This window comes from Malania oleifera, chromosome 2, assembly GCF_029873635.1.
Source record: "Malania oleifera isolate guangnan ecotype guangnan chromosome 2, ASM2987363v1, whole genome shotgun sequence".
Taxonomy (NCBI): Eukaryota; Viridiplantae; Streptophyta; class Magnoliopsida; order Santalales; family Ximeniaceae; genus Malania; species Malania oleifera.
Window position 1 is genome coordinate 128,066,332 of NC_080418.1, and position 24,972 is coordinate 128,091,303.

The following is a 24,972-nucleotide window of genomic DNA, read 5'->3' on the forward strand; positions in this document are numbered from 1 at the left end:
TAATGACCATAAAATATTATAAATTATATTAGTTTTAAGAAACAAAATATTTAATTGAATTTCTAATACATCTCTTACTAAATCAGGAATAGAAAAATTATTAGTTTAGTCAAAAATAATTCAACACCAATTAAAAGCTTCTTTGAATATGTTCAATTCATCAAATTTTAAATCATTAACAAATTCAAGCTCTATTAACAGACAATAAACAAGGAAAAGAAAATAAAAAACTCGATCTACATAAACTCTCAAGAGGGCGAGTAATATGATGAATCTATTCGAGCGCGTGGATCTGAGATTACCGTGGGACAGTGTTGGTGGGGGGCTCCACCGCCCACAAGCTCTTCTGTCTCGCGTTCGCCTTTTGCATGGGAGAGCAGCCATGACTCGATTCGATGGCCCATCACCATAGCCCCTCATCCTCTGCAACTTCTCCCTTCCTGTACGCTTATCATAATTGTCTCATACGGGTCTTCCCTGAAATCCAAGATCACCATACAGTACAGAGCAGATTGACTTGATTTCTCAGGTGCTGCAAGACCCACCATTTGTTCGTTCTTAATTTTAGTTTTCCATCTTCATTTTGAGTTCCTCGAGAGAACTCTAGTCTTTTCGTGCAGTCTGTACTGGATTTGTCTTCATTTTGTCTTTTGCTTTTTGAATTTTTGATTCCGTTAAAAGATGAGTTTTTTATGGTTCAGATGAATCTTACCTTGATTCTTTGATTTATTGGTTTTGGTCTACCTAAACTGAACTTTGTAGCGGTTACCGTTTCAGAGCTTCAGATTGGCCTTTGTGGAGTTTTGCGCTTTGAATTTGATTTGTTTGAACTTGAACTTGCTCAATTTTGATTCACTCAGCTGGGTTCTCTACTGCTTACAAGGCACGCATCTTCTCTCTCTCTCTCTCTCTCTCTCTCTTGGTGGCTTTACTTTGAGACGGTGACCTCAAGAATTCAAAATTGTTTCTGGGATGTATTTGGGAATTACAGATTTCAATTGAATGAAGAATTTGTGTTTTATACTTTCTGTTAAGGGATTTGTAGGGGTAGCAATTGCATCGATTTTGTTTGAGGGGGCCTATTGATGGATATTCATGGACCCTTTGGGCAATTTTTCTTTTTGGGCTTTAAGATCTTTAATTTTGAAATTTTCAACTTTTTAGTCTGTTCCTCTTCTAAAGCTTTTAGTTCAAGATTAAAGCTAATCAGACATCCTTTTATCTTTTTTCATCTGAGGAATTAATATTTGTGGTTTTGGAACAAGTGTGTTGTTTTTAAGTTGCGGATAAAAGACGCAGTCCCTACTCGTGATTTTTCAGAATTAAAATTCTGATCTCCGTCTTGAGATTTTCTTCTTCGTATGTTCATTTAAGAATTTTTTTTTTTCAGTCCAGTAGATTCTTTTTGGGTAAAAGGGAAATTTATTAAACAAACTCAAGGAGATGCAATCCGTAAGAAGAGGAAAGAAACACGAAAACAACACCAGACCACCACTCCACAAACAAAAGACAGCAAACTATATAAATTTTTTAGTAAAAGAGGAAATTGAATTGAATTTCGTTGTTTTTATTTTCAAAATGCTTACTACTTGGAGCAAACTCAAAAAATAGTGGTTTAGATGAAATATATGCGCGTGTTCTCTTCAGCGATGCTTTCTTCCCGTGATCAGCTTGAATTTTAAACATCTTTTCTATTGTTGATGTTGTTGATGTCGATGGAAGCTTGGTGGAATGTTCATTTAGTGGTGCAGTGTTTTGTTTGATTTGTAAAACTGTTTTTAACATGTTCGCTTTCCTCCTGGTATTTGCTTCAGTAGTATTTGCCTCTTTCAATTCAATCCTTCTACTATTCTGTTATAAGTTCATATGTAGTAATTATTATTGTGTTCTAATAGTTTTGGGAGGACTTGTAAATATGGTGGCTTTCTTGTTTCCCAACTGGGGAACTTCAGCTTGATTTTAGCATGAGCCTGGTATGGGTTTTAAGGGTTTCTTGGGATAGGCACTACAGTAGATTAAATTTAGGGAATGTTTTAAAGTCTTTTTTTTGGTGAAATATTGTGCTCACATTCTCTTTTATAGCAAGCCATGTTTTGATCCTCGTTTTTGTTTGATATAAGTGCAGGAATTGAAGAGGAGTCCGTAGGTTTTTTTGTTTTTGTTTTTTGTTTTTCTTGTTTTGAGATTCTTAGTGACCTTTTTTTTTTTTCCATTTTTAACTTGTCATGCAATTAGGGGAAACATGGCTTTCCAAGATGATGTTGTCTCCTTTCTGAAAATAATTTTCCTTGTACCTTCATCAAATTTGTTTTGAATGATGTTAAGTTCTCCATTTTATCCATGCTTGCATTTTTATGTTGTTCTGATGTATTTGAGAACCCTTAATTTTCAGAAAGATACCTCATTCCTGAGAAGAGGGATTTCCAACTCTTGGATCTGGAGTTATGGGGGTTTCAAGCTCTAGAATAGAAGAAGACAAGGCTCTGCAGCTATGTCGTGAAAGGAAAAAGTTTGTGAAGCAAGCCCTTGATGGCAGATGCTCACTTGCAGCTTCTCATGTTACTTATGTTGACTCACTAAACAGTGTAGGAACTGCTCTTCGGAAGTTTGTAAAACCCCAAGCTCCTGTCGAGTCATCCTTGTACACTTCCACTAATGCAACACCAGAGCCACTTGCTTTAACTGAAAAGTCCCTTTCCCAGTTTTCATTCTCTTCTCCTGCTCTGTCACAACGCGTGGATGCAACAGAAACTTTTTCTCCATCTCCTTCGCCTACTTATTCTAGTCGGTTTCAGGCAAACCACATGAAATTCAGGGGCAGCTTTTCGAGAAAAGTAGAAGAAAAACCTTCTTTACCTGTTCTGGGGACAGTGACATCCTCAACTACCCCACAAAATACCACACCTCGATCTGGAGAAATACCTGAAAAATCGCCATTTGAAGCTGATCCCCTCTCCAATGGAACTCCAGCTTGGGATTACTTTGGCCTTTTCCATTCGACTGACAATCAGTTTTCTTTTACAGAAGGTGGAAGATGGAATCAGGATTTGGAGAGTGCTGATGATGTTAGACGGCTTAGGGAAGAGGAGGGAATTCCTGAGTTGGAAGATGAAGAAGATAAAGAATCTTTTTCTTCGAGGGAAAGAGATGAGTCTCAGGAATCTGAAGATGAATTTGATGAACCTTCTACAGATACATTAGTTCGAAGTTTTGAAAATCTTAATAGGGCTTCCAATCATGAGGCCAGTGCATCCCATCATGTTGAGTCCATTGCTTCAACACCTATGCCTTCTGCAAAAAGTGTAGCTTCAGAAACTGAGCCCTTAAGCCATGAGAAAAACAGTTCTCCTAATCTGTCACCATTGCAAACTGCATCATCAGCAGTTGCAGCACCTACTGATACAAAGAGAATGCCAGTCAAAGAAGATGGTATTGAAAACAAGGTTTCCCCTAAGGATTTGTTTTCAAGCATGAAAGATATTGAATATCTCTTTATTAAAGCTTCTGATTCTGGAAAAGAAGTTCCAAGGATGCTTGAAGCAAATAAGTTACATTTTCGTCCAATAACCCAAAGCGAAGAAGGTGATCTCTCTCTCTCTCTCTCTCTCTCTCTCTATATATATATATATATATATATATATATATATATACATACTATAAAAAGAGGAGTGCGTATATGGGGTCCAGTATAAAATTTTATGTGCTTCTTTCTAGTTAATAATTCACATCGCCAATTTGTAGGGCATCAAAAACCACTCAGCATATAATCCTATGGATTTGATGGGCTGAAACCTTGGCATATGATTATGTTTTTGTGAAGGGTGCCAAAATATTTACCTAATAGCTTTAGATTATATCAAAGTTCTTTTGTCCTCAGATATGTTATTGGAAGCTTTTAACAAGTCGATTCTCTAATGTAGCAGGTGGGTCAGTGGCATCTACAATATTTAAGGCTTGTTTTTCTTGTGGAGAAGACCCACGCCATGTTCCTGAAGGTAGATCTCCTTACATCAATTCCACAATTGTTCTATTTTCTGTGAATAGTAGAGAATCAACCATTCAGAATATTGAACGCACGGATGCATTTTTAGGGCTGTTTTCATGCATTATGAACTATGAGTGATGTCTCTTCTCCTATATATTTTATAATTATCTGTAACTTGGACTCAGAGTTTGTCATTATAAATTGTACGCAACTTTGAATAGTGTTAAGCTAGCAAAGCAGATTTCTATAATGCAGTCAGATTTGACCCATTTGCCCACTGACTCCACTCTATACACTTGGAATTTGCCACCTGATGAAGATTAGTGTCGTGAGAAGTACATTTATAAGTTACACAATATGATACATAACTTAACAAGGGATAAAATAGTGTAGATTAAGAAAATGTGACAACTTACTGGTTATAATTGGGGAAGAGTAGATTGGTGATAAGAGTTTCACAGCCTTTATGTTTAAAGAATAATTGGATTGTATTTGAAGTAATGACTGAAGATGAATTAAATCAAATTTGCATATTTGAAGTTGTATAATAGCATTTCATGAAAGATAACACCCAATAACTTATTCTCTTCATAACTTTGTCCTTTAGAAGGCCCCTATTTCATGTGAATATCAAATTTGAGCTTCTTGAAGTCTTGAACCCTTTCATGGTTTTTTATTTTCAATGTATGATTAGGAGAATAATTTTTAAGTGAAGTTAACATGCCAATGATCCTTTGAATCTCATTTTTCCAAAAAAATTTCAGTCCTTTGATTTCTATAAACTCCTTTATCTTGATGTATAATATAAACAAGTCCAAAACTATTAGGCAAATTAAATGGTAACTATCAGCTGATGAAACATTTTGTCTTTATTGGAAGGTAAAATGTTTTGAAGATATAAAAATGCAAAACTGCACTTGTCTCTCTTGAATTTTCTACTAATTACAAGGATCTCTCTTAACATTTTGAAAATAGTGAACACCGTGGAGATTTGTTAATTTAATCATTTATCTCCCCTCTTGCTTTATTGACTGTTAAATATGGTGATGGAAAGTGAATAACTGAAAGATGTCCTTTTTTCTCAATGCACAGGGCTACTTTTTGCCCTATAAATTATATGGAAAAAAATTGTTTTAACTATAGTTTAAAACAAAAATATCTTTTGCTGCGCAATTTGTAGCAAAATTCCCTTTCCAAAATATAATGCTATGATGTTGCTTATATTGGAGATGATACAGAGCCAATTGTTTTGGCAATTCCTCTTTTTGTTACTATAGATGACAGTTGTAGACACCTCAATTTTAACCATGCCATTTTCTAGGAAAAACCCGGTGTAATAAAAATTGAATTTAAATCCATGGAGTTGGAGGACCTGTTGGAATTAGTGTATTCCCAAGAGGGGGGGTGAATTGGGTATTAAAAATTTAGTCCTAGGTTCAATGTCCAATAGCAGTATAACACAACCTAGGGTTTGTCTATGCAATCCCAAATGCGCAGATAAATATAATATACGGAAATTAAATCATGCGCATGATTCACAGTCTAATGAAAATAACATACATGTGCAGTAAATGATTTGCGGAATAAAGTGCACACACGATATGTTATCAGGGTTTGGCCAATACTACCTATGTCCCCGTCTCAGTTCGCAAGTCCAAGGATTTTACTACGGCTCTTTTAATGGGTGGAGCGGCACCGAAATACAATCAGGTCAAATTAAAGTATGGCTGACATCAACCTTTGCACACTCTCTTTACTAGGCGGAGAATTCCCACTTCTGGCCACGCCTGGAATACAATAATGAATATAAAATTGCGTACAAATAAAGATGCTTCTAATACAAGCAGATTTGTACCGATACGCACAAGTAATAATCAATGCACTTCCAAAAGATAAAAACTATAAGGTCAGTGCAAATATGTGAAATAACACTCTTGGTAATGTCAATAATCAATCAAGTGTGCAAGTGTATTATCAATCTATCTTTGAAACAATATATAAATATATATCAACCACAAATAGGGTTTCAAAGATTTCCAAAGATATAACCAAAATATCTCAAAATGATTTTCTCAAAGTTTAAGCACAAGAGATATTTTCAAAGCAAACTTGTCAAAAAGTTTTCTACAAAACACAAGACAAGTGTAAGAGTCTTGCAATAAATAATGCAAAGACTCACAAGCTAACAAAAAGTTTTCCCCACAAAATGAATATTGATTAACTCAAGGGGGAAAGCTTTTGGGCTTAACTCTTAATAAAAAAAAACAAGAAGCAATTTGTGAGTATGAGAGTTTGAGCAATAGTAGGACTTGTAGGATCACTTAGAATACTCTCACTCAAAAATATTTTGCAATAGGATGAGCACGGGAAGGGAATATGGCTTATGTGTGAAGAAAATGCTCTCAAAATTTCAGAGGAAATTTTTCTTAATCAAATTGCTAATTCCCTACTAATCAAACCAAATGAGGAGTATATATAAACACTCCAAAAAATATAACTGTTTGGGACTCATTCGGTATTTTTGGAAAAGTTTAAGTGAGGTTAATAAAAATTAACCCTATTTTACCTCAGTAAAAATTGGGCAACCTGAGAGTTTTTGGTCGACTATATTTGAGGTTCGGTCGACTAAATCACTAATTTCGGTCAACCATAGCATTTTTGAACTGAGGTTTTGGTCGACTATATTTAGGCGATTTTGGACCCTTCGAGGTTCGATCGACCAGGGTAGGTTTGGTTGACCATATTTTGATGTTCGATCGACCAGGTCAGATTTTAACTAAGGGTTTGGTCGACCAAAGTGTTGGGAATCACCCATGTGTTAGTTCGGTCGACCATACAGTTCAAGTTCATTTTAAAATGGTCGACCGAATAGTTAACAAGTTGACTCTGAGAGGTTCGGGCAACCGAAGCTTCTATGTTGGTTCAGGGTCGGTCGACCGAACACACTTAAGGTGTGCATTTAAGTCCTAATTTTTTATCAGAAGTCACCCTGTTCATATGGGTATAACTTTTAAGTTATGGGGGACTTTTCATGTGATGTTTAGGGACCTAAGGTCAGTTTATGGCCTAAGCTTTTAAATTAAGCCCAAAAATCCAGTATCGGTCGACCAAAACCCTAAGGTCAATCTATGGTATTGAGCTTATAGTTCCTACCATACATTAATTATTATAGACCTTTGAATAATTATTACAGACCCGAAATGAATAAAAGAAAATAAATTACAACAATAAACACTTTGGGTCTTCATTTCTCTTCAAGTCACCATACGCCGCCATATAATTTTGCCAATTAATCCTGCACACAAATTCAGGGCAAACATTAAATACCAAGGTATTTGTCATAATCAAAACGGGATATGACCTATAAGGTCAACAAGACCCTTTTTGAAAAATTTGGTCGAGTCCCAAGTGTCAAAATGGAACCTTTTTTTCAAATCCAAGCACCGGTTATCTTCAATGGGGTCCCTTAGTCCAAGAGTGGTGACTCAAGTCCTGTATTTTCAAAATTGAGACCTTTTTTATTAGTTTTAAATTTAGTATAGGTCTTTAGTTGCAAAATTAATCTCTTCTATTTAGCTAGGTCCCACAAAAATTGAGCCTTCCATGTTCAAAGAAAAATTGCAGCCTGTTTAATTATAATTTTAGAGCTGAGTACCTCTAGTTCTTATTGGAGTTCCCTAAATCTCAAAAATTGATTTCCTTAAAATAGAGTTTCTCAAATTTTCAAATCAAGTTGTTAGGTTTTTAAATCGAGTTTTCAAATTATTGAATTGAATTTTTTTTTTTTAATTTAAAATGAAGTCTCTCAAACTTGGAAATCGGGTTTTTGACGAATCTCGAAATCATGTTTAATTGCCAGGGGCGAATTGGTCAAACTTTAACATGGGGTCTTGGTCAAAATTGAAAGACTTGAGGTCACATTTTATTGCAAAAGTGGGAAGGACACGTGCCCAAGGAAGTAAAATACAAAATACAGGGAAATAAGATGCAAAAGTACAGGGAAACAGAAGGAATGTTACAAAAGAATGTTGCAGGAAAAGGGGCACGGGGGTACATACATTCAAGAAATACACAGAAAATGAATACAGGGAAAATAGAAAAATCAAGCAAAGTTCCAATCCCTGTCTGCCAGTTGGAAGCATCTTCCAGTTCACCTGCACACAAAGAGAAGTTGCACATCAGATTAGCAAATGAAATTCATATACAGAAATCACATGTGCAAGATTGAAGTCTGTTAGAAATATTCCTTGCCAGCGCAGGGAATAAAAAGGGGAAAACAGTTAAGGGGGAAGCAAAATTGGCGCCAAATCAACCTCGAACCTCCCTATAAATAGGGAGGCTCGCATTGTAGCATGGGTAGGGAAGGAAGTATCAGAATAACTCTGCCAAAGTTGAGAGAAAACTAAAGAGAAGCTCTGCCGAAACTCTGCAGAGATTGAGAGAAGGAGAGGCAATCGGAAAACTGCAGAATAGAGATCCTGCAGAAATTAAGAACGAAGAGTGAAGAATTAGGAAAGAGAATGGAAACTCTGCTGAATTGAGAGTCATAGAAAACTAGGAGGAGGGAGTTTCAGAGAGAAACACAAAGCGGCATTCAGTAACAGATGCAAGCCAACATTCAGAAATAGAAGCAGCAGAATACCTAGACACCCAGACCAGCACAGAAGAAGGAGAGAAAGAGAAGGGCAAAAATCTAAAGCTCCATTTTCTAAATTGTTCGATCCAAGTGTACTGTGTGTGTATGAATGCAGGTACCCTCTCAGGTTTTGAACCTGACCTCCGACCCGTACCCGAACCAGGATTCGAATCCCCTGATCCAAGCCTCTAACCCAAATCAGGGTTCAGATCTTCTGATCTGAACATGAACCCATTTAACCCATGCCCAACTCGAGACCCGAACCCTAACTCGCACAACCCTAACTCGCACTGATGGGTTGAACTAGATCCAACTCCCATTTCCCTGAACCCAAATCTGGGTCTTGGTTCTCACCTTTTTAAACACCCAGGCCCGTACTCCTTTTAAAATTTTTAACCTTCAAGCCTGTTTTAAAACTTTACCTCAAGCCCATTTTCAAATTAAAACCCATCAAAACCTTTAAAACCAACCCCATTTGGAAACTTTTAAACCAAGCCCATTTGGAAACTTTTAACCCCCAGCCCATTTTTAACTTTAACCCGTAGCCCATTTTTAACCTTTAACCTGTAGCCCATTTTTAATCTTTAACCAGCCCATTAAAACATTTTTAAAAAACCAGCCCATCAAAACATTTTCCAAACCGAGCCAAAACCAAAGCCCAACTCATTTTCAAAAAACACCCCTGCCCCTGACTTGCTTTTAAAACACCCCAACCCTATTTGGAAACTTTTAAACCAGCCCTTTTAAAAATAAACCCGCAGCCCATTTTTAACTTTTAACCCAAGCCCTTGAAAACATTTTAACCCAAGCCTATTAAAACATTTTAAACCAGGCCCATGAAAATATTTTAACCCAAGTCTATTAAAACATTTTAAACCAAGCCCATTAAAACCATTTTGACCCAGGCCCATTGAAACACTCCCCCTCAAGCCCAAAACACAGTTAAATTTGAGCCCACACATGCTCAAAACCCCAACACGTGCTAACCAAACCCCACCCGGGTTACCTGAGCCAACACCGTTCCCAAGGGTTGACTCGTGCGAGTCAACCTTAGTGTGAATCGCTGTGTTGAAGATGATTTGACTCGTCTTCATCCTTGATCCTGAAACCTAACCCCAATCCCCACCTGAACCCTAACAGATCTGGGATCACAAGGCGCACACACAAACGCTGAAACAAGCAAGCACACAAATCTTCGTTTTTAACCCAAACCACATGGATTTGAATATAATCCAGCATCCAAATCTCAAACACCACAGCAAAAAAAAAAAAAAAAGGCAGAAAACAAGAGTGGGAAGGATACTTAGCTTCTGGGGATTCGTGAGCTTGAACAGCTCCTAGGTTTGAACCCCCATTTGGGGTCGCGTACTTGGTACCCTCCCTATGAACCTCCTTGAGTGTTCGAATTCCATTCGAACCACGAGCTTTAGCTTCGCGGAGAGATTTAATTAGAATCTTCGGCTCTGTTTCACAGTGAACAAAGAAGATCGGAGATCTGGGTTTTTTCTCAGGGAGACTTTGACCAGAGAGCAAGAAAGGAAAGGGCTAGGGTTTTAAAGTTTTGGAAAAATTAAGGTTTGCGAATCAAATTAGAGGAAGTAAAGAGAGAAAGTTGGAGAGGGAGGAAGATAAGTGAGGGTGAGTTGCAGAGGGGCTAGGGTCTCAGGATATGTTCGTTTAGTTCCAGAAAACAGAGGGGAAAGGTTGAGATTTAGGGATTTGTTCATAGGGATGCGAATAAGGAAAGGAGTATAAGGGAGACTTAGGGTTTTGATTGCAAGAGATACAGAGAGAAAGGAAAAGGAAGAGAGATTGAGAGAGGTGAGAGAGTGGATCGTAGGAGAAACAGAAACCCTAGGGTTTCTATTTGCTGAGTTGCAAAGAAGAAAGGAAGAGGAAGAAAAATTGAGGGAGGGAGAGAGAGAGAGAGAGAGAGAGTGCTTCGAAATGAGAAGAATGAAAATGGGAAGAACTAAAAATTGCAATTTAAGTATCTTTGGCACTGGGACGATAGGATCGTGACACGTAGTGTTTGATCCTCATTGATGTGTAGCACATGGAAGCTCTATCCTCCACACAAGCTGAAGGTTACACGGTTCTCTCAGAGCCGTTGGATCTATGCTTCCCATCCACGCTCCAGATGAAGCCATGTCAGTAATCCACGTTGATCAAATCTCCACCGTTGGATCTCCACACACCAACAACGGCCTCGATCTCCCTGAGTTAGACGTCCCCTTGATCTCCGTTCGCCGCTTAATCCTTGACACGTGGATAGCCTGCTCCCCACGCACGCAGAGGGATGCGTGCTCTTTCCTCAGTCCTTGGATCCCCCCCCCCCCCACCTTTCAGTGGATGTTTGCAATGCTGCCACGTTGTTAATCCTTACCCGCACTCGCTCACCCACTCGTGGGGCGACGTGTGGCAAGGCCTTGACTAGGCCTTAAATAGGTTGACCACCCTTGTTGACCGGTTCTACCTTGAACTGGTTTGGTCCCTTGAACCAGTCTTAGACCGGTTCCTATTTTGTTTTTCTTTGTATTTTATTATTTTAATAATTTAAAAATCCACAAAAATTTCAAAAAATCACAAAAAAAAAAAAATTCAAGGAAAATAAGGAGAGAATTCCAAAAATACTCACACTTAATTTTCATTATTTTGCCTTAATTATCCTTGTTGTCATTTAAAAAAACTAAATAAAAATTAAAAAAAAAAATCACAAAAATATTTTAAAGACCAAAAATTGTTTTTGCACTGAAAAAACACAAAAAATTTAGAAATCTCATGAGAAAATTCTAAAAAAAATATTTTCGACCTGATTTTCCCTATTATCTTTTTGTTATTTCAAAACTTTGGGGAAAAATATAAAAAAAATTATTATAAAAATTCAGAAAAATTAAAGAAAAATAAAAAAAAATGTTTTTGAGGTTGGAAATTCATCTTTGCAAATTTTTCATCCTCCAAATGAATTCCAAAACCTCCCGCAATAGTATCTCCATACTTAGAAAAGTCCTACGAAATTTCAAAAGTCGAGTGTGTATTTTGTAGCTTATCTTCTCGATTTGCCTTCTCGGTGATTTAAACAAAGGGCATGAACTCTTCGGAGTACGGTATGCCCCGGTTCTAAGGGAATACTAATATGATATATACTTTTTTGCAAATTTTGAAAATGGAGTAATTTCAAAGGCTTATTAAGTTTAATTTTGGGATGATTTTCGATTAATTAGATACCGTTTGTAAGAACAGGTGTGTAGGGGGTGCTCATACCTTCCCTTCACATAACCGAACTCCCGATCCCTGTTTTGGTAACACAGACCGATTCTACCCTTAATTGGGTAGTAATCAAGTGTTCTAATCACACTCCAAAAGGTTAGTGGCGACTCCATTACACCTTGTTTTCCACAAAAATATTTTAAAACCACCTTGTCCAGTTTGCCTTGGGAACGTTGTGACAACAGTCAATCAAAAGGAAGCCTGGAAAATGATAAAATGATGGTGGTTAGTGTTATTCATTTTTAAAGTATTAGGGGAGATGTCAGCAATTAGAGGGATAGTTGCTTGGTGGAGGTAGGTCTAGGATTCCCAAGATAAGATGCAAAGCAGGGGAAGAGATTTCCTTTGTGGAATTCTCACAATACATGCGATGACTGTGAGCCCTCCCCTCCTCTCCAGTGCTTCTGGCGGTTGGTGGTTGAAAAATTTTGATGTCCAAGTTTGAATAACTCGTGAGTACAGATAATGCGTGCTATGGTTCTAAAAATCATCATGTTTCATTTGCTACTATCATCAATCATCAATCCTCTGGATGACCTAAGCATTGTTATATTTAAATTTTTAAGAAATAAACTGTAGTATAAGCCGAATATGGTATCAATTTGGAAAGATATTTGTTGCCTGAAAAAAAGTGGCAAAATTTGAAAGTGATGCAAAATGTTTTATGGGGTATCTCAAAATGTTGTTTCCCAAAAGACCAATTTTTAGAGAATGTAAAAATGTTTTCTATGTTCGCAGAGATGCCAGCCCTTTTAATAATTGAAAATGAACTGAAAGCCACAAAGTTTTCTGTGTTTTCTACATTTTTATTCTGGAAAATAAAACTAATTTTCAAAAAAAAAAAAAATGAACCTCGTACTTAACTGGCCAGCCATTTGGGGTTCTTAAGCCCAGCAGTGGATTTGTTAATTTCACCCTTTAGGCCCTCCAATTCCTTGATGAAAAGGCTTAAAAATGAGGAAAGAAATTTTTTCTCCCGATCCCTTGAGATTCCAACATTTAAAAGCCTTTAGTAGGATTCTATTTTATTTTATTTTATTTTTTTATAATTTTAAAAGCATCATAGTCTGCTTTCAATTATAATAGTTATTGTTGAGGAGTTACAAACATATACAATGAATTACATATGAGCTATGTGCCTATGCATTTGCCATTTTTAATCCTTTTGTTCATCCTTTATTCATCAAAAATGTAAAAATTAAAACAAGATATCATATTTATTTTGTATTTTAAGAAGTAATGTTTTTTCAGATATCCATGTCAAGATATTTAGAAAATTGAAGGGGAAAATAAGTGGAAGTTTATTGCAAATATAGTTTTGAGTCATTTCTTGGAATGGTATTTCACAATATGCAATGTGTTCGCCAACAATATTAAGCAGAAAATACTCTTAAAAACCCTGCATCTGGTCCATTTTTATAATGAAGTTATATTATGTATATGTAAGAGAAAAAAAATGCAGACTAAAGTTATTAGAGCACAATCAAATTGTTCCAGGTTCTTAAAGGGTGGAAGGGACAGATCTGAGCAGGGATAAAGGGCTAATGGATGCAAGGATTGCTGCATTTTGGAAATGAAATAATTTGAATTTTGATTTAAAAGCTGACATCATTGTTGGTAAGAATATTTTAATGTTTGTTAAAAAAAATGAATATCAAGTACATGAGGGAGAGAGGATAGTTATGGGCATCATGCTGTTGATTTTTTTTTTTGTGTGACCAGATTAGCTGTTTTGATCATATTAGATGCCCTTCAAAATTAATTCAAAAAGAGGGTGCTTTTTTTTTCTAAATTGGCATGCAATTGGATCTTGATGATCCAACTTCTGCTGACTGTTATCAGAGTGGGCAAAAGCTCTTGGACAGTGGGAGCAGAAAATTAAAAAGAAAAAGGGAAATAGAAAATCAGATGTTCAACATCTGATTCATATGTACACATGACTTGACTTAGCACTTTGAGAAGCTGCTGCACATTTTAAAAGAAAAAGCACAAAAATTTGGGAGAGAGAGAGAGGCCGATTTGGTTTGTGGTGCAAATTTGTACATGCAGGGGCAACACTAGGTTTACAGGTTTTCTTTAAAAAATGGACACAGATGGAGATGGGAGAGTTGGCATTTACACCCTTAAGCCATTCCTTGACTAGAAAAGGTCCCAACATGTGCTAACCTCAAGTTGCTGCAACTGCTAGATTCTGATAGCAATGGCAGTATAAATTTTGAGGGGACTTCCACTTTCTCATACTTTTAGGAAAACAACAGGCTCCTGTTTGACAGCAGTATTGATTGCCATGCCTTCGAGGGTTTGTACTTCATTTTTATACGTTTCTTTGGCTGGCAGGCCAATTGGCAATGCCTGGTTGTCGAGATTTCCTGAAAATCTGATATTCAACCACTAATTTTCTATTTATTTAAGTTGCGGTAGGGCATTTGAGGATGTGCACCCCTGTTCTCAAAGGTCCAATGTTCATCTTTTATCTAAGATTTTCTTCCGCTAGGAAAAAATGACAAAGAGCTTGGGCTCAATCTGCATATAGTTCAGCAGAATTTAGGATGTCATAATCCAATTTCATGATGTTTTAGTAAAAATGCACCCCACTTCTGGAAATAGTTTCACAAGGAACCTAATTTGGTATATTGTTTGGTCAAACCCTCTAATTTGGTAAAAAACTTTTGTTGTTGGTCCTACTTTTACTGCCTCATTGATTTATGAATTCTAATGCTGTGACTGTTACGGGGGTACTTTCAAGTCAAAATGTACTTATGTAATACCTTGTTAATGGACACTAACAGTGTGATATATGTCTGTATCAAACTTTAAATGACAATGGGAATTGGTATGGGATGTGTGGCATGCTTCCGGTTGGATACAGACCCAACAAGCATGCCTGACAAAGGGCAAGGCTGGGATATATAAGTTTAGTTCAAAATTAAATCCTTGGCTCTCATGAATGATTATGAGAAAGCATTACATCTAATTATGTTTTTCCAAAATTCAGTATGTTATCTGTTTGAATTTTGGAGGTTGCCGCCTTGTTGAAATTGGTATGCTTGTGTTTTGCGTGCTAGCTTCACAAAATTACCACTTTAATGGTAAATAGGAGTTTAATTAACCTTGTAATCAGTGCAAAAATCCTGTCAGTATTGGGTGTATCATGTATGTGGCTTAATAATTTGCACTCATTGATGAAATTCATGTTTATTTTTTTTTTCAATTATGTAAAGACTGGATTTAAAATACTTGGCTAATCTCTTCTTCTTCTTCTTCCTCTTTCAATAATTTTGATGACCACTTAGAGCCCGCACAAACATCTGTGAAGTACTTAACTTGGCATAGGACAGTATCATCTCGTTCATCTCCATCAAGGAATCCTCTTGGCTCGAACTCTAATGCTGGTATTGAGGATCTGCATGGTGATCTCTTCGAGAATGTCTGCATGATCTCGGGCAGTCATGCCTCAACCCTAGATAGGCTTTATGCATGGGAGAGAAAGCTTTATGATGAAATCAAGGTATTGACAATTTCTTAACAATAAGAATCTTTATTATTTAACGATTATACTGCCTTCATATTTGCAGAAAAGTACATTACTTTCAGGACTATTGATTCTATGTTGCCAATTTTCTTTGTTATTCGAGGGCTAAAAATTGGATAAATATGCTTTCCCTTCTTTCTTTTCCTATTAGCTATTTGTGAGCTAGGTCTAAGACACGATCGTGTTGAATGATATCAACTGAGCCTAGTTATTTTAGTGTTAGGTTTTGTACAATTTTATTTGCATTTCTAGTTATGTTGATCTCTGTTTTATGAAAACATATGTTCTAGGGACCTTTTTATTGGAGGTCTTGGATTGTAGTGTTTTTAATTATTCTTTATAAATAGGTGCAATGGTGCTAGGACTAGATGGAATGAAATTGGATTAATTAATTATGCTTTGGGACTATGTGGTGCTGGCGCTTCTGTGGCAAATCCACATTTTCTCAAAAACAACTGTGTTTATGCCTTGCTTTTAAGAAATTTTGGTATGGATTGTGTCAAATTCTTTCATATGCTAATGATTATGCAGCATAATTTCAGGGATTAGAGATGCGGCTCCCAAGGGCTGGAACTCAAACCATTTCACTATTTCAGAATCAGACTCCAACTTGAGCTCCTATTCTGGAAGTAGATACTAACTTTCCATCCACAACTTTATACAGCACTTTGTGACCCTCCTTTGTTCATTTTAAATTAAATAGAAAAGTTCCAGCTTGTTCAAGTCTTTGTGTGGGAGTATATTCGTAGTGGTAGAGCGATAAAATCAGATGGAGTCTATTTAGCAGTAGAGATGTTTATATTGACTCTTACTATAGAAGGCTGTTAGGAGGTGATTTAGAGTTAAGAGAGAAATGTTTTTCTTTGGAAATCTATTGAAAGGATGAATGCCCCTCTAATTTTGTTTGTTCGGGAAGTGGATTGGGAAAAGATTTTAATCATTGATAACTCAACATGGAGAGGGGTTTTGCTTGGTAAATAGATGGTTGATGTTGCTGTAGAAGAGTATGCATTGGTCTCTTTGATGCCACTGAGAAATATGCTTAAAAAAATTCAATAAATTTAGAGGAACATTGTCTCTTATGTATGAACAATGCGATAAATCATGTAAATCACGTCAGATTCTGAAATTGTTCTACATTAAGCTTCATTTTGTCTTAGGTCACGGTAAGCCTTAATAATATCTTAAAATATTGATTTATTTTTATTTTTATTTTTATTTTTCTTTTTTAAATTTGACATATAAACTGTTTGATCATTGTTAAAGTTATACATTGTTAGCCGACAACCTAATAGCTTAAGCTTTTAGTTGAAGTGGTAAAGCTAACAATCATCAAGTAGATAGGCTGTCATAGTATGTTTGGAAACTTTTCCAATCATCTAATACGTCATGTTACAAATTTTTCTCTGAATTCAGGCTAGTCAAACGGTCAGAAATGAGTATGACATGAAGTGTAAAATTCTGAGACAACTAGAGTCGAAGGGAGAAAGTTCTCACAGGATTGATAAAACTCGTGCAGTGGTCAAAGATCTACACTCAAGGATCAGAGTTGCAATTCACAGGATTGACCATATATCAAAGAAGATTGAGCAATTAAGGGACAAAGAGCTCCAGCCGCAGCTTGAAGAGTTGATCAAAGGGTAGGTACATGTTAATTTCATTTAATTTGTGCTTGATAAAGGCTTGAGCATTTCAAATGGAACTCTATTGGCAGCAACAATAATTTGTTGAACGTAGATGCCTCCAAGACGCCCTACATATTGCATGATCATATATTGACAGTTTTATTGAATCAAAATAACTCCTATTGAAACTTTGACCTTTGATGGAAAAATCAGCTAGTGGAATTGCTAGCTAAACTCTACCATTAAGCAAGATAAAGGACAAATAAAGGAGCAGCATGTCCCCCCCACACACAATGATATAGGTGCCATATTAGCTTCATACATAAAATATGATTCAGTTGAGAGATTGAATTGAAAAAAGTTGTATAACTCATTTTTGCTAATACCCTGAGTCCTACAATTGCTGATTTAACCCCATATTATTAGTGATTAGACACTATATTAACTCTTGAGTTTATATTTGCACATATGATTAAACTTTGACCATAGATGGAAAAATCATCTTGTTGAATCACTTGCTAAATTCTCTACCATTATGCACGATAAATGACAAAGGAGTGACAACTCAACACCCACATAATAATATAGGTGCACCAACCATGTTAGTTTCTTACATAAAATATAATTCAGTTGAGATATCGAATTGAAAAAAAGTTGTATAACTTTTATTCACAGAAGGGGAAGATACAAGAAAACTTGCATTGTGATGCATGATGATGTACAACAACATTGCAAGAAAATTTACATTACATATTGTCAACCAAAATTTTTAGTTTTTGGGACTCAGCATTTAGGGATTGTTTGGAACCACTAATGAAAAAAAAAATTCTTATCTGAAAATGTATTAATAATAAATACTGAGTTGAAAAAGTACTGAAAATCATAAGTTTTGTTTGGTTGTGTCCAAAAAAAAGGTACTGATATAAGCATTTATAAAATAAGTGGTGTTTTGATACTCTTTTTTTTTTAAGTGCTCTATAATCTTATTATAATTTATATGTTCTTATGCATAATAAATAATTTATAATTATTAATTATTTTAAAAATTATATTATTAACTACATAAATATTTTTAATTAGTATTATTCATAAGTGCTTTATGAAGCTATTACAATAATAATAATATTATTAAATATTAACATATGATTATGTAACCAAAAAAATATTTAGCAGAAAATAATATATGATTATTAAACTATGTTAGTAAAATAACATTTATAATTAATATTATTAATTAACATTTAATTGTTCTTAATTATCAATTTAATGAATATTTATGTTACGTAACATTTTAATATTTTTTCAGTAACAATCAATTAGCATTTTAAACATTGTCTAAATAACAAAATGGATAACATTTTAAAAACAGATTATACTAATACAACAGAGAAGATTTTGTTTCCCAAGTTCACAGTACATCAGATTTGTTATTACATCAAAACAACAAGGCATTTTCCAAATAAAAAAAAGAAGAAGAAAGAAAAGCTGATTTTGTAATTAGGTGAAGACAGAAGAAGAAGCAAAGGCCATAGTGGCAGCCTTGCAGGAGGGGTAGGGGAGGAAGAGGAGGAAGAAGAAGCATTGGCGGTGGTTTTTTCACAGTGTAGAGAGAGATCAGGGGAGGTGGCGGGCAATCAGGGGCAACAGTGGATTTCCATTGGAGTCTGCATGGCAGAGGGAGCGCCGAAGAGGTGTGGCATTGCACAGATCAATTGGAACAAGTATGAGAGAGTTGCAGCAGAGTGAGGTGTTGAAGAGAGAGAGAGAGAGAGAGAGAGAGAGAGCTGTACCAGCCCTGGAGGAGGTGAAATCTGAAGAGGGAAGAAAGATAATCTATGCTCGTTTTTTTTCCCCTTTTTTTTGGGGGGGGAGGGGGGGGGGGATCAAATGGCCACGTAAAAATGGTTACTGTTTTACCTCTTTTTTTCATAGAGGCATCTTCAGATAACTTCTTCAGAAGTAATTTGTTTTTACTAAAAAAAAATAGTTTTGAGAAGTACTTTTTATAATAAATACTTATTTAAACACATGCCAAACTCTACTTTCTTATAAAAGTACTTATTTTAAGTACTTTTGTAATATGTACTTGTTTTTTTAAGATGTTCCAAACAGGAGCTTTGTCTTCACATCCATGTAAATTTTGTTTGTTAGGATCTCCGGACGCGGTTTAGTGTTCTCATATAGCAGGCTGTTTCTTGCTTTCCAAGTGTGGTAAAGTGGTAGCTACCCAAGTTAGTTTATTGAGCAGGTCTTTGGGGGAGTTGCCATAGAGGGAGAGTCTTTTCAAGCTCTCCCCCTTTCTGGGTGAAATCTTGGAATGTTGAGATACCGTGCAGTGTGCACTGGTGGTGTAGATCTGGTATGAGTGGGGCATTTGAAGAAGAGATGTTCTCTGATTTCAGGACAAATCCACAGGATTTGCAGCTTGCATCATCTGTGATGCTGATACCCCAAGCATTAAGTCTTTCATGTGTTCAGTCTATTCAGGAAAGCAAGCCAAGCTGTGAAAGTTTGCTTTGGGATGTAATATTTGTTCCATAGGAGGTTTGCCCAGTTGACAGTGTCCTGTTTCTCTCTAACAAATTACCAGGATGAAAGAGAGGAGAAGGCACCAAAAGGGCTTGGAGTCCAGTAGAGGCTTGATCATCCTTCGATATAGCAGGTCTAAGGCTTGTGGCCATAGCATTCAATGAGGGGACTATGTGGGTGCCACATCATGAAACATGGAAATATATTTCTCATTCCCTAAACTGTGCTTGGTTGTTCCAGGACCAGGTTCTGAGCAGATGGTTTGAGGGACCATAGGTTGTCATTTATTTATTTATTTATTTTGTAAGCTTGGATCCAGATCACCCAAAGAAAACTCTTTGATGTCCAGATATGCCAGACGAGTTTGATGGCTGTGGCTTCACTGCATTCAGTGAGAATTTTGAGATTCAAACCTCCTTCCTGATAAGGTTTGCAGGCATTTTGCCACTTCACTTTAGAACCAAAGATACTCCAGTTGTTACCTTTCTACAGAAAATCTTTCAGTCTCTTATCAATTTCCTTGATTACTGCTTTAGGCAGGAATAGGGCAGTACTCCAGTAGCTATGAATGCATTGGAGCAAGGATTTGATCAATTGTAATCTCCCTGTATAGGAGAGATACTTATGTGTCCGGCTGTGGATTTTGCCTGTGATTTTTCAATGAGGGACTCACAACCTCTCTTTCTCAGCCTCTTGGTGGAGAGTGGTAAGCCCAAGTATTTAACTGGGAGGTTCCCAATTTGGAAGCCCAGAATATCAGCTATTTCTGAGGTTTTATATAAGAAACACGAGAAGTGAAGATTTCAGATTTGTCAGAGTTGCATCTGAGGCCGTAGAGAAGATAGAAAGTGTTTAATACATGCTTGATGTTAGAGGCAGACTCAGAACCCCCTTTGGCAAGGATCACCAGATCATAAACAAATCAGAGGTTAAGGAGTTTGAGTTTCTTACAATAAGGGCGGTAAGCAAGTTTACCTTTTTGGGCAACAATTTGAAGAAGCCTGGTAAGGACTTCCATAACCTGAACAAATAAAGAAGGGGAGATTGGTCTGCCTGTCTGATGTCCTTTTTTCCCTTTGAAGTAACCTTCAAACGGCCCATTAATCAGGATAGAGTAAGAGGGGGAAGTGATGCATTCCTGAATTTAACCTACGAAGATCTCTGGAGTATTAATGGTTCTTAGGAGTAGAATCGCAGAGTTCCAGTTGATCGAGTCAAAGGCTTTCATAAGATCTGCTTTCATTGCCAATCTTGGAGGTTGAAGGTTCAAGTGGTACTTGTGGAACAGTTCATGGGTGAATAGGACATTGTCGCGTATGCATCTCCCTTTAACAAATACAGTTTGATTGAGGCCTACATAAGAACCAACACAAGTTTGAAGCCTGTTTGTTAGGATCTTGGTAATGCTCTTGTAAACAAGATTACAGCATGCTATAGGTCTGAAATCCTTTGCATAACTAGGGTTTTTATTTAGGAATGAATACCAAAAAAGGTAGTTAATCTGCTTGACAATCTTTGAATCCTTGAAGAATTGATAGTGCAGCAGATGTAACATCTTTACCAAAAATGTGCCAGCAGGATTTGTAGAATTTGGCATTGAATCCATCTGGTCCTGGGGCCTTCTCATCTGAGAATGAGAACATGGCTGATTTGACTTCCTTTTTATCCATTGATTTTTCAAGCATAGATTTTGCTTTGTGGTCCCACTTGAAATTAGTAATTCCCCTACATATTGAGAATTTTAGTGCATTACTCCATTGTCCTCCAGTCCAAAAAGGTTTGAGTGGTTGCTAATGTTAGATTATCACTTTACCTAAAAGCTTATGCTATTAGGTTGTGGGCCAACAATGTATTTAAAGCTTTAACATTCCCCCACATGTGCAGCCCGACAGCACGTGGAAAGATAAAAACACAATAATATCACCCATTATAGGGAATACAATAATTTTTTGTATACCACACAATAAAATCCGACAACAAGACTAGAACCCAAGACCTCCTGGTAACCAGCTCTGATTAAGCTTTTAGGTAAAGTGGTAATCTAACAGCTAATAAGTTCTTTTAAGTTATCAGCTTGTGAATTTGTTAGCTTGCCATCTAATTTCCTCAGAGAGATGATTGGAGACTTCAGCCTTCTGTCTTTGGTAACTGTGGAGAAGAATTTATTACTTCTATCCCCTAGATTCAGCCATTGGTTTCTTGCTTTCTGTTTTAGAATTTCCTCTTCTGCTGTTAGCAGGTTTTTGTAGTTCTTCCATTATTGAGGAGACAATAATAGGGGATGTCTTGAGGAAGAGCATGTCAAGTTGAGCTTTCTCAAGATTCTCGCTGGGGGCTGCAATCCTGGTATTGATCACTGAAAAGTGCTTTTGGTGAAACAGTTTAGGGTTTACCTTGAGGATTTTCAGCTTCTGGAAAGGAAAAACATTGGGGAGCCATCAATAATAATTTTCCCGGATTCCTCCACAATCTTGAGGAAATCTTGGTGTTTGGTCCAACAATTGAGGAATAAAGGAAGACAGCAGGATTTGTCATGTGCACTTGGTTTAATATTGAAAACCAAGCAATGGTTAGAGATTCTTAGAGGTTGGAAATCCACAGAAATTTTGGAGGAGGAATATAATATATGGTAATTTTAAGGACTTTGTCAAGCTTCCTTGCAATGAAGCCTTCCTCTCTTTTGTTTGACCATGTCTAGTAAGCAGAGAGAAATTCCTTCAGATCATTCATGCTGACAATATCATCATCTGACAATGGACAATAGTTTAGGACAATAGCTGTCCTCCACATTTCTTGCTGCATTGAAGTCCTCTTAACAACAACCAAGAGGAATCACTAAAGTTTGAGGCAATAGTTGAGAGGTGATCCCAGAGCTTCCTCCTTTCATGGCATTTGTTAGAGGCAAGGATTAATGAGATCCAGCATTTTCTGAAAGAGACTTGGATATGCTGGGAGATGGCTTGTTCATGGGAAAAAACTTCCAACATTTTGAATATGTTGGGATCAAAGCCAACCCAGATTCTCCCAACTGATAAGGCTTTGTCATAGTTGTGTGAGAAGGCCCAGTCCCTCTGAAGGAGCTTAGACAATCTACCAAAATTTAGCAGGCTTTTGTTTTATATAAACCAATCAACTGAATTTTATTTACTTCAATGAAGTACTTGAACTCTTTTTGCTTAAGCGGGTCATTAAGGTCCCTAATGATCCAGCTTGCTATTATGATCGTGGAGGCTGGGAGGGGAAGGATTCATCAGGCTTGGCTTGTACTTTGGGAGGTCCCCCTTTCCCTTTTTATTTCTTGCTGTCTTGGGTCTTTGGGTCAGAAGCTGAGGACAGATTTAGGAGTTCAGTCCCAGTAGAGGATGAGACTGACTAATATTTGGTTGGGCTAGCTGGCTTATTAAGGGGAGAGTCCAAGGTAGCCATTTCAATGATTGCCTGCTTTCTGCTACTGAATAATAATGGGCTGGGCTTAACGTCCTTAACACTGATAGGTTTATCTCTATTAAGTTTTGGGTTGAGGGAGGTTAGTTCCTGTGTGGAGGAATTAAGTTACCTCATTACAGAGTAGTACTGCATCCAAAAGCTTATACTTTAACATGGATTTATCTGAATTATTAGGTATCCATGTCTAATATGTTATGGCATATATGAAAAAACTCTTCTTAGCATTTGGGGTAGAACTATGAAGATATGGACAGATAAAAATTCAAAATTTATTTTGGTGTTTTGCCAGTTATTATGTTCCATAAACATGTTAAGAGATGACTCATCACTGTTGTATACACAGATAATTGTTGTTGCATCTGAACTAGTTGGATTCACATTTGAATGTACGTTTTTTTTTTCCCAGTGTTTCACTCTTTTGTAAAAATGGGCAGGTTAAGTCACATGTGGGAAGTGATGTCTGAATGCCACAAGCTCCAATTTCACATAATCTCAGTAGTACATAGCAATGGCAACACCAGAGTATCAATCGGATCAGAAGATCATAGGCAGATTACCATCCGCCTTGAAAGCGAATTGAGCTATCTGTCTTCAAGTTTCTTGAAATGGATTGGTGCTCAGAAGTCCTACTTGCAGGCAATAAATGGATGGCTTTTAAAATGTGTCTCTTTACAACAGAAACCTTCTTCCAAGAGGAAAAGCAGGGCACAAAATGATAACTGGAAAAATTCTGGTCCACCCATATATGTCACATGTGGTGCCTGGTTGAACAAGCTCAATCAACTGCACCCTAAAGATGTTGCTGATTCTATAAAAGGTTTAGCAGCTGAAATCAGCCACTTCTTACCACGTCAAGAAAAAGGCCAGGGGAGGAGTATGAATAATCTTCGATCAAACGCTAGTGATTCAACAGCTGATCTCTTGGTAGACACGGATGGAACTTCAGATGACTGGAACTTTGGTTTTGATCGTTTTCGATCAAGCTTGGTGGGTTTCCTTGGTCAGTTAAATAAATTTGCCAAGGACTCCGTGAACATGTACACACAGCTTGAAAATGAGATTGGAACTGCCAAGAGGAATTATGAACAAAAGAATAATCAAGACCGTAGATGCTGAAAAAGACTTGTGCTGAAGATTAAATGCTGGAAGTTTACAATTCCATCACAACAGGAGGTTCACATAAAGCATTTGGATGGGAGATTCACTTAGGCATGGCACCTTTGTATATGGAGAAAAAGAAATAAATGGGTATTTGGGGTTGGGGATTCTTCCCATTTTAATTTAAAGAGCAAATAAAGTAGGCTTTTTCTTTCTTTCCCATTGTGTAAAAGTTAAAGAGGTGTTATAAATGGGGTTGTTTGGAGGTCAAAGCTGTTGTAACTAGGCATTCATAAGAAGTGTTTTTAGTTTTTTGGCAGTCTTAAGCACCTGTACAGCCATTGTAAGCCAAGACATTATGTGGAGGAAATCCACCCCTCATGTCCTTTTTATTGATCATATAATAATTTCAGGGGTGCATTCTTGTTTTGGTGTTGTGCATCTCAGAGGATAGCTTAACTACAGCACTACCAGGTTTTACATGATGTTTGGTGGAGAAATTTTTCATTGCATTCCATTTTTCTGCCCCAAACAAAGCTCTAGGAGATTCAAACTTGGGCTTCCACACTGGGGCAAAGATAAGAGTTCTGAGGCAGAGGTGCAGGATGAAAGTGGTAGTCCCTGGACTCCTAACGTTATGCAATGTAAAGTGGGATTTGATAGGTCTAGGTCAACCATTTGGTATGAGAATGGTAATATAACTAATTATTACTTCAAAAATTTTGAAAAATATATGAAAAAAAAAAACTAATAATTACTAATAAATCAAAGAAATATTTAGATAATCATAACTTTAAAAATGTTTGTTATATGGATTTTTCAAACAAATTAAAAGACTATATTTTGAAGA

General features: G+C 36.7%; 1 protein-coding gene across 4 annotated transcripts; it reads left to right on the top strand.

Moving 5' to 3' along the window:
- Window positions 1-288: 288 nt before the first annotated feature.
- LOC131148024 (nitrate regulatory gene2 protein) lies at window positions 289-24,551 on the top strand. Of its 4 annotated transcripts, none has more exons than XM_058097768.1 (7): window positions 295-529; window positions 778-883; window positions 2,393-3,582; window positions 3,921-3,995; window positions 15,185-15,399; window positions 16,840-17,063; window positions 23,459-24,551. In XM_058097768.1, the coding sequence occupies exons 3-7, from the start codon at window positions 2,445-2,447 to the stop codon at window positions 24,138-24,140; spliced, it is 2,334 nt and encodes a 777-aa protein (XP_057953751.1). In that variant the 5' UTR covers window positions 295-529; window positions 778-883; window positions 2,393-2,444; the 3' UTR covers window positions 24,141-24,551. The 4 variants fall into 4 exon arrangements, with proteins under 4 accessions (XP_057953752.1, XP_057953751.1, XP_057953754.1 ...); XM_058097770.1 differs by having other exon boundaries at window positions 297-529; window positions 3,924-3,995; XM_058097769.1 differs by lacking the exon at window positions 778-883 and having other exon boundaries at window positions 289-529.
- The last annotated feature ends 421 nt before the right edge of the window (window positions 24,552-24,972 follow it).